This window comes from Otolemur garnettii, unplaced genomic scaffold (assembly GCF_000181295.1).
Source record: "Otolemur garnettii isolate 467f Iridium unplaced genomic scaffold, OtoGar3 scaffold00030, whole genome shotgun sequence".
In the NCBI taxonomy this organism is placed as follows: domain Eukaryota; kingdom Metazoa; phylum Chordata; class Mammalia; order Primates; family Galagidae; genus Otolemur; species Otolemur garnettii.
In genome coordinates, this window is record NW_003852425.1 from 7,001,578 (window position 1) to 7,012,047 (window position 10,470).

Below are 10,470 nucleotides of genomic sequence, written 5' to 3' on the forward strand. Positions count from 1 at the left end.
CCAGTGTAGGAATTGTAAGGGCTTAAAAAAGTCTGCATTAAACATTTAAAATCAGTAATAAGCCAGGCATGGTGGCTCACACCTGTAATCCCAGCACTCTGGGAGGACAAGGTAGGTGGATCTTGTGAGCTCAGGAGTTTGACACCAACCTGAGTAAGAGCAAGACCGCATCTCTACTAAAAACAGAAAAACTAGCTGGGCATTGAGGCAGGTGCCTGTATTCCTGGGTACTCGAGAGGCTGAAATAAGAGGATGGCTTGAGCCCAGGACATGGAGGTTGCTGTGAGCTGTGATGCCACGGCACTCTGCCCAGGAAGACTGAGTAAGATTCTGTCTCAAAAATAAATAAAAAAAATTAAATTAATAATGACATTCTTTGTATTTACCTGATAGGGGTAGCTCTTGTACACTTTTATAAGACGAGCCAGTCAGAAGGGTCATGCCTGCTTCAGAGCAGAATTCCAATGGCAGTCAGCTGGGGAGTTATATGTAAAACATGATTTGTGGAAAGAACAGTGTGAAGGTTGTTGGAGAGATGGCGGGAGGGAAGTTCAGGGCCTCTGGCACGACATGTCCTTCTCCTGCCCCCACCGCAGTGCTGAGGGCTTCATCTATAGTGTCCCCTTAATCTTACACTTCTGTTCTGTCAGCAGCAGTCGGCCATATAGTTGTTATACTGCAAAGCAAGAATTAGTTTGTGACTTTTACCCACAGTATCCATTATTATGGTCCTTTCCTTTGTCACCGTTGACTTCACAGGCATGGATTAGGTTACACTAGTCACAGGTGTCCAACCTTTCTCTTCTCTGCTGCAAATTGGAAGAATAAGAGTTGTATTGGGCCACACATTAAATACACAAACACTAACGAAAGCTAATGAGAAAAAAAAACAAAAAAGGTCCGTGCATACTTTCCATGATATCCAACATCATAGGTAAGCAAATAATCAGCATATGGCCCTTGGGCCACAGATTGGACACCCCTGCAAGATGCTTTTGGCTAGTTGTCTTCCAGGTGTGCTGTGGGAAGCTGGAGGAGTTTCTCTGGGCCTCAGCAGTGGGGTGGTTTGGCAGGTGGAACAGTGAGCATGTCCCCCTACTCCTGGCCATGCAGTTCTTCATGTACCATTTTTGTATGTTAGCAAAACATTTTGTTTTTTTTGGCATAAGATCTCACTTGAAAATATTTGGAGGAGCATAATCCATGCCATTCGGGTAGCAAACTGTTAACTCCAGTGTTAACTCCAGCACAATTTTTGTTTCATTTTCTTAAGACTAATCTTTTAGAGCAGTTTTAAGCTCACAGCAAAAATGAGAGGAAGGTGCAGAGATTTCCCACATACTCCCACCCCGTCCTCACATGTATACACCTATTATCATCATCCCCACGGGAGTGGTATGTTACTAGAACTGCTGAGCCTGCACTGACTCACTGTGATCACCCGGGGCACGCAGCCTACATCTCGGCCTCACTCTTGGTGATGTTCGTCTGTAGGTTTGGACGGAGGCATAAGGACTTGTACCCACCATTCCAGCATCATACAGAAAACTTTCACTGCCCTAAATATCGTCTACATACCACTTATTCATTCTTCCCCCACCCTGGAAAACACTGATTTTTTTAATGTCTTCATGGTTTTGCCTTTTCCAGCACAGTTTTTAAAACAAATAAGAATGTGAACATCTCAGGCAGGACTTGTCTGCTCAGCTTGTGCTAGCACCCAAAATGCCCTGACGTCCTGCTCCAGCCCTGTCACCTGGCTCCAGAAGACATCTGTGTTTGCCACCATTATCGTGTCAAGGGAAGGATTGGGGTAGCAGCAGTACAGAAAATACAGGACTCATCTCAAGTCCTCATCTACCATTAGTTCTCTCGGTCTTGCCACCTACCCCTTACCACCTCTAACCAAAGCTGGAGATGGGACACAGTTCCACTTGATTTCTCCCTGCCCTCATTCACAAAGGAGCACCAGTGCACTGAAGCATGGCCAAGTGTAGACTTGTGACTAGGTGGGAGGAGAAGGCAGGAGCCTGGGAAATCACAGCATGTTAGAGCTGGGAGCAGGTCCCGGCAACCACACTGGCCAGCTCCTTCCTCTGTCCATGAGGACTCTGGAGTCCAGAGTAGAGAAATGCCTTCCTCCATCCAGCTTCTGAGTGACAGAGCTGGCCCAGAATGCAGCTCTCCTCCTCAGCTGGCCACTGCTAATCCCCCCAGCCGCCCAGCCCCCTTTGAGCTTGTGCAAAGTCACTCCCAGCTCACCTTGCCTCGACCTGTGTCAATTAATCCACTGGCTTCTCTGCCACACAGGAGACCAGTCTGGGGATGAAAGCATCACTCAGATGCTCAAGCGAGCTCACGACTGCAGGAAGACAGCTGAGAACGCCGCCAAGGCCCTGCTCATGAAGCTGGACGGCAGCTGCGGGGGCGCCTTCGCGGTGGCTGGCTGCGGCGTGCAGCCCTGGGAGAGCCTGTCCTCCAACAGCCACACCAGGTGAGGCTCGGTCCTTCTGCCCCAAGGCGGGTGTGCACATGCACACATCCCCAGCTCACCACCAGCTCTTGGGGACTGTGTGGTGCGGATAAAAGCAGAGGTCCCTCAGGCTTGCAGCCTGCTCCATCCAAACAGGTATCAGAGGATGAGAACAGGAGAGCCGTATGTGGAATCTGTAGACCAGAGGGAAAGGGCGATGTGCTCTGGAATGTGGCAGAGATGGAGCCTGAACCTTTCTGTCTGGTGCTTTTTCTCCCATATTGTTTTGTTCTCCATTTCTTTATAATACTTGACAGCCAGGAAGGCATTTGGAGTAGCCAAGACCCATTTTCAGCAAGCAGTCCCCCAGCCCAGCCCAGCCCAGCCCAGGCGGCTCCAGGGTCTACCCTTCCTCCCTCCCTCTTGCTGTGTCTTTGGCAGGCTGTCCCCAGGCAAAGGCTTCTCCTCTCATCTCTCTCACTCTGTAGAGTGATGCCATGTTTACAGTCCATGCTTAGCAGACGCAGGTTCATCGTGAACCTGAATCCAGTTCCCTGTGAATCTAGAAAACTGAAGTGGATACTGAGGAGGGGGGGGGAGCTAGGAAGACTGTTCTTAGGGGAACCTGCAGGAGCCTTTGACTCCTCGGGTGGGAGGTGGGAGTCAGAATGAATCCTTCCCTAGCTACCATCTCCTTTCTCACCACCAAAGCCCTAAAACATGAATGTCCTCCCTTTACATACTGGTCCTCACTCTAGAAGTTGCTCTGTTAGCGATTCTGATGCGATTGCTAAATGATGAGAGACTAGGAAGAGCAACTTACTCCATTTTCACAGATGAGAAAACCTTTACCCAGGGCTGTGTAAATCACCTGCCTAAGGCCACATGCCCAGTAAGGGGGGAACCTGACCTCAAAACCAGGGCTTCACCACCAAGCATGTTGTTCTTCCCTCTATACCCTGGTGGGGCTCGTGACGTCGTAAAGTAGCATCTACTCCCAGATCAAGCAACCAGACCAACAAGGACAAATGAATTTCAAGAGCCAAAGAGAAATATTTTTTCTTCTTTTTTGAGCCAGAGTCTTACTCTGTTGTCCAGGGTAGAGGGCCGTGGCCTCATCTTAACTCATAGCAACCTCCAACTCTTGGACTTGACCAATCCTCCTGCCTGAACCTCCCGAGTACCTGGGACTACAGGCGCCCACCACAATGCCCAGCTAGTTTTTCTATTTTTAGTAGAGACGGAGTCTTGGTCTTGCTCAGGCTGATCTCAAACTCCTGAGCATAAGCAATCCATTCGCCTCAGCTTCCCAGAGTGCTAAGATAACAAGTGTGAGCCATCAGGTCCTGTCAATACTGATGTTTTCTTGGTGCCTGAAAGCAATTTCCTGTCCCCTCTCTATTACCTAGTGGCCCAGGACACAGGCACCTGCCACAGTGTAGTCACTTACCTGTCCTGGACTAAGTGTCCCAGAAGAGGAGACATTCCCAGTGATGCACCAAACATCACTGACTCCATCACTTTCCTCCTGACTCCAGCAACAATTGTCTTATTCAGTGAAGTACATATTACAATTTATTCTTTTTCTTAAAACCAGATTCTTCTGTTTAAATGCAGAAAGCAGATGCTCTTCTTAATGACTTTTCCAGATGTATATAATCTGTAGTTCCTGTGTTCATTTAGTGTGGAAATGTAATCCTTGCGCCATCAGTGACACTGCTCGGTTGAATTAGTGAATGCCAGAGTTTGGGGACAGGAAATGTGTGCCTTTTCAGGAGCTTATGAGCTTTGTGCTACAGATTATTTGCTCACACCCCCCCCCAGCCCCCAAAATAATTTTGTTGTTTTATTTTGAATGAGAGATAAATTAAGAATCAGAAAAGAGAACATTTTTTCACCATCTAATTATTAGCGATAATAGATTTTGAATGTGTGTTAGAGATAGTTTAACTTAGAAGTGAGCCTGGATTTTGAGACCATTTTCTTAGAGAAATTTAGGTGGGCAGTGTATTTAAGCAAGTTGAGATAAATTTAGGCCACAGAGTCATCATTTTCAAGGATAGCCTCCCCAAAGAATGGCTCTTGAACTAAATTCAGTCACAGAGAGGTTCTCTCATCAGATACTGGTAGTTGACAAGGCTCAGCCTTTAGGGGACCACTCAGGGGAGTGGCTTAAGTGCCAAATATCACCTCGACTGACCCATCCTTTAAGTAAACTTCAAATGCTCAACAGCTGTCAGGTCCTCTGGAACTTTCCTTCTGAAAAAAAGCTGCTCCTTGATGGAAATCAATTCTCCACTGGGGCCAAGTAACACAATGATTAAAAACCATGGGAAAATCTCATCACTGATTTTCAAGGCAAAAGAAACGAAATATTTTCCTAACCTTCTGCCAAGGCAAGCTGAGGAAGCTGAAGAAAAATGAATTTTTCTTCTAACAAGTAGGCTGGGGAGTTATCTTGGGGACAGAAATGGTGGAAAGGGATGGGAGAAAGGACGTTTGACATGGGGGCTGTTTGAAAAGCACATCCCAAGTGGCTCATCCCAGATGGGTCCTCCTAAGCCCGCCAGCCATGCCTTCCCACTGGGCCATGGGCCACCACTGCAGGGTATGGAGAGATCTGTGCAGTTAGCAGGTGCAGGGGACGCTTGGGTGCCCAAAGCTCCCAGACCAGCAGGAAAGGGGAACCCCCAACTCCTGGCCTAGCTCCTCTGAAACCCAGAGCTGGGGAGCTGCTGGGCCCTTCTTCCTGTGGCTCTCAGAACACACACAGCCTCCCGCCTGGCTGCAAAAAGAGACTGGTTCCCCTGTGACAGCTCAGATCATGAGTGTTCCAAGCGGGAGAGTTAATGGATGACTTAACCCTCACCCAGCGCTGCCAGCAGGCCCCAGGAGACCGCCAGCGCCTTTGTCTGCAGGAGGCCAGAGGAAAGGCCAGTGGCTCCCCCTCCTTTTAGCACTGTCATAATCATATTCTGCAGTGGAACATTAAAAGCAGAAAGCTGAGTTATAATTAACCTCCCCTGATCTGTCCCCGCTGGTGTCTTGGAAGGAAGAGAGGGAAGCCGGAAGGGCCATGGAGCTTATCTTGAAATTAAACTTTCTTCCAGCTAAAAGCATTTTAAACCTCTGTGAGCTTCCAGCAGGGTAAGATTTGTGGACTGAAATCTTTCATTCTGTTTTTTTTTTTAAATTTTCTTATTTTCTTCCTTTCTGAAAACTATACTCACAGCAAAGAAGGTGAAACAAAAGCCTTCCCCCCTACCCAGGAATCAACGTGTGGGTGGGCCCAAGAGGGTGGCAGAGCCAGTGAGTCTCTGCCCCTCACATTCACGTTCTCCCAGAAAGTTCTGGTTTCTCAAGTTCATACAAATACTGGCGGCTTTTCTTCTCTACTAGATGGAGGTTTTCTAGATGGGCTGCAGATGGCTGACAGCCCTCAGACATCCCTGAGTCCAGGCATGGGTGTTGGGGGGCTGCTGGTACAGCTGTCAAGACAGTGGCCACCTGTCCCTCCTGCTCCCCAAAGGGTGGCAGCACTAGCTGGGCCTGCCTGCGTCAGGACGGTCATAGCCTTTCCATAACCAGGTAGGGTAGTCACAGTTCTTCTATATTTATTTACTGCAAACTAGAAAGGTTGAGCAACTCACTCTGGGCCATAGAGTTAGGGAGTAGCAGAGGAAAAATGTTTATCCAGGTCTGACTGATGTCACAGAGATGCTCATAATCACTGCACCCACCAAAGCAGCCCAGGGGCACGGCGGCTCTGGCTAGCTTGCAGGCAACTAAGCAAATGCCACTTACCCTCTGGGGTAGACCAGTCGTTCCCAAACCCAAACAGCATCAGAATCATGTTTATTCTAAATGTTTGAAATTTTTCCAAATCTTAATGAAAGACTAGAGGGGTAAGTTCACCTCAGGGCCTGTGTCCCAGCCCCACAGGGAAGGATTTCATTCCTGAAGTGGCCTCCCAGCTAACTGGAAGAGAAATGCTGTGTAAACACATTGTGGCTGTCTCACATGCCCACGCTCGGCCCTGGGCTGAGCACAGTGCCACTTCTGAGCGTGCCCTAATTCTGTTGCTCATTCGTCTGTAGAGCACTGAATTGTGTCCCTCCACGTCAGTGTTGTCAGTCTGGTTGGTGCGAGGCCCGCCCTCCCCGCAGCGGTTTGCAGGAGGGAGGAACCTCCTGGGCCCAGCCCCGGCAGCCTTCTCCCTCACGCGCCCCGGGCCCTCTGCTGTGGGCACTGTTTGCTCCTTGGGCTTCCCCTGAGCTGCCCGTCATTTCATTGTGGAGTAATAGCTGACACCTTCCAGCTGGAACATGGGGCTTCTCCCTTCTCATCCTTTTTAAAATATAGCTTGAGACAATGGTGGTGATTAGTAATAATTTTTATCCTTCTCCCTTCCTTCCCTGTCCCATCCCAGGATTCTAGCACCTGTCCCCAGCATTGTCATAGTAACCTCCCGAGGGGTCCACTCACCTCTGCCCTAATCTGCCTACATCTCTCCTCAACATAGTGGCCAGAGGGGTCCTGTTAGAACATGAGGCAGATCATGCCACTCCCGTTACAAACCCTCCGGTGACATCCATCCTAATTCTAAAAAAAAAGATTCGGTTCGGCCCCTGTGAAGAGCTAGGTGACCTGGTACCTGGCCCCTCCACCTCACTCTCCTCTTCCTCTCCTCTGGCTGACTTAGCCACTGTCTGTTCCCGCTGGACAAGCTCACGCCTCCGGGCCTTTGCACTTACTCTGTCCTCTGTCTGGGTCACTCTTCCTCCAGATAGCCACATGGCTCCCTTCCTCACCCCTGCCTTAGGTCCACTCTAATGTCACCCTATCACGGAGGCCAGGGGTGTCCAACCTACAGCCATAACCTGCGTGCTGATTTTATGAGAACGTTTTTTTGCTTATTTACCTGTGGTGTCAGATACCAAGAAACATATGCACAGACCTTTTCTTTGCTAATTAGCTTCCATTAGCATCTGTGTGTTTGATGTGTGGCCTAAGACAACTCTTACTCTTCTAATGTGCAGCAAAGAGAAAAAAGGTAGACACCCCTGACGAGGCCTTCTCTGCAGCTCTATTTCTAACAAGAGCCCCACCCCCTCGCTGCGCCCCCCACGCCTCCTCCCTGTCTGTAGCTCTGTGTATTTCACACACTTACCTGTGAGAAAAGAGTCCCAAGAGGGCAGGGGTTTTAGGGCCCCTGGTGGCACCCCAGTATTCCTAATGAGTGACTGTGATTGATGTCCACTCTGTGCCAAGCACTTGTCTAAACACTTCGCGTTTTCTGTCAGGTAATCCCTACCCCAGCTTGTGTCACTCTGTCTTGAAGCCGAGGAAGCGGGAGCAAGCAGAGGGTGTAAGGTGCTCGGGTCCCCGGGTAGAGGCAGCACTTCAGTGTCAGGGATCTGCAGAGAAACAGAGCAGAAGGCCATGCATCTCCGGAGAGATGTTCATATCCAGACACACAGAGAGACCTGGCTCCGTCTCTATGCAGATGCTTCTGTCTGCACACACGCTGATTTATTTGAAGGATTCACTCATTTGATTATGGGCCAGCAAGTCCACACTCTGCAGGCAGGTGGAGACACAGGGAGGGGTTGATGCAGCAGTCTTGGGTCCAAAGGCTGCCTGGAGGCAGACTTCCTTCCTTCTGGGGGGACCTCAATCATTTAAGGCCTCAGCTGAGTAGATGAGATGGAATGCTTGAGTTAATGTGTTGAGATCAGACCTTCCACGTGAAAGGGATTAAGCTTGACCTACGGTGTCCTGAATGTAAAGATTAATCACATCTAAAACATACCATTACAGCCACATCTGGTCTGTGTGGCAAGCAGCAGGAAATGATGGCCTCGTCCAGCTGACACAGGTTGCCCTCCCCAGCCCCTGAGGAGGTGCTGGTCAGGCCAGTCTCACTCACTTTATCTCCAAGTGACTTCCCACCTGTCCTTATGAGACAGAGGACGGCCCCACAGGGCTCATAGGGCTCAGGAGTTTCCCATCCGAGAAGGGGTTCTCCCACATGAAGTGTGCCCCCAAACCCTGGAGTGGTCTCTTCCTCCTGTGGGAGGCAGCTGAGTGGCAGAGCTCCAGCCATTGTCTCCTCTCACTCCTCCTTCCCCCATCTTCTCCGTGACCTGTCATGTATAAGGGGGAATCACCTTTACTTACACCCAGGATATGGGGAGGGGCTGCACCTGCTGTGTTGGGGGCCTGGGTCTGGTGTCCCATTCCAGTGTGAGCTGAGACCAGTCACTCCTGCTCCTGACATAGCTTCTAGCTGCAGGAATCTTGGGAAGAGGGCAGGCTGTGGGGTGAGAGGGTCTCAGCCTGAGTCTTGTGGCACCACTTGGCGGGTATATGACTCAGGAAGCTAATGTCTCTGAGCTTCACTTTCCAAATCAGTAACAACAGAGAGGACAATGCCAACCAGGCCTGTCCTGCTTATTCCTCTGCCTCCTTTCCAAAGCAGTCCAGTAAGGAGGGAGTCAAGCCAGGCCCAGTGCAAGTACAGAAAAGCTGCTGTTGGTCCGCACCAGCCCCACCTCCCTAAGGACTGGCTGGTGGAGGGGGCCTTAGTCTGAGCCACTGGGGGCAGCCTGCCCACTGCTAGAGAGGGACTGAGCCCTCGGGACAGCCTGGCCTCAGCTTCCAGTGGTGCTCACCCTTTCAAGGTGAGCTTCTGGGGCACCACAGGGCTGGGGTCAGATGGGAACTGCTCAGGTCTGGCAGCCCCAGCCTGGTCACAGTAAGGCACAGGCTGCCAGGGCTCCTCGGCCCAGCCTGAGTGATCGTAGGGACACTCTGCTCCCGCTGTGAGGCATAGGGGCACTCTTCCTTCAAAGCGGTGTTTGCTATATCTCACTGTGTTGTTCATGGTACAATATAGAAGGAAACCTCCTGCCTCCGTGCCCCCAGGGGTCTTCTGCCTCCCTGGGGACATGTCACACATCCGTGGATCCTGCAGGCATTTTGGTTTTCAACTTCTTTGTTCCATTAACTATTTTCTTTTTAAGTTTAAGGCATAGAGCCACATGTGTACCTGTTTTTTTTGTTTTGTTTTGTTTTGTTTTTTGAGACAAAAGTCTCAAGCTATTGCCCTGGGTAGAGTGCCTTGGTGTCATAGCTCACAGCAACTTACAACTCTTGGGCTCAAGTGATCCTCCTGCCTCAGGTTTTTTTTTTATTTTTGGTAGAGACAGGGTCTTACTTTTGCTTAGGCTGATCTCAACTCATTAACTCAAGCATTCCACCCACCTTGGCCTCCCTGAGTGCTAGAATTACAGGCATGTGCCACCTCACCGGCCTGTGCACCTGTTTTTATTACACATCTGTTATTTCCCGTTCTCTTTCGTCATTTACAGCTTCTCCACCATTGTCATAACTATCGCTGTGACAGCCACATCATGTCCCTTCTTTGCATACGTGTGATAATTCATTAAGCCACATTTTAGATTATACTTCATGAAACATCCTCATAGGTGTGTATCATTTTGCTTCTGGAAAACTGTTTCCTTAGAAATTCACTTCTGGGGTCCACAGCACTGCAGCAGAGCATGGAAACATTTCTGTCATTCTTCATGCTGTGTTCTTTTCTGAAAGCTGGTGCCATTTTCCTAAAGCCTCAAAGAAAACTGACTTTGCCCTGCCACAGAAACAACACTGGGGAGGGGAGTGTGCTGAGAGTAAGGGGAGAGGACTTTTTAGCGACAACCTGGAAATGTGGTGAATTTTTTCTCCTCAGCACAACCAGCTCCACAGCCAGCAGCTGCGACACGGAGTTCACTAAGGAAGATGAGCAGAGGCTGAAGGATTACATCCAGCAGCTCAAGAACGACAGGGCCGCGGTCAAGCTGACCATGCTGGAGCTGGAAAGCATCCACATTGATCCCCTCAGCTACGACGTCAAGCCCCGTGGGGACAGCCAGAGGCTGGACCTGGAAAACGCCGTGCTAATGCAGGAGCTGATGGCCATGAAGGTACGTGCT

The 10,470-nt window shown here is 49.8% G+C and overlaps 1 protein-coding gene across 5 annotated transcripts in view; it reads left to right on the plus strand.

Moving 5' to 3' along the window:
• MCC (mutated in colorectal cancers) overlaps positions 1-10,470 on the plus strand; it is a 137,988-nt gene that overhangs the window by 101,399 nt on the left and 26,119 nt on the right. For all 5 annotated transcript variants that reach the window (XM_023512732.1, XM_023512730.1, XM_023512731.1 and 2 more), the window contains exons 12-13: positions 2,311-2,494; positions 10,227-10,461. In XM_023512732.1, the coding sequence (XP_023368500.1) occupies positions 2,311-2,494; positions 10,227-10,461 (419 nt within the window). The remainder of the gene's footprint in view (positions 1-2,310; positions 2,495-10,226; positions 10,462-10,470) is intronic.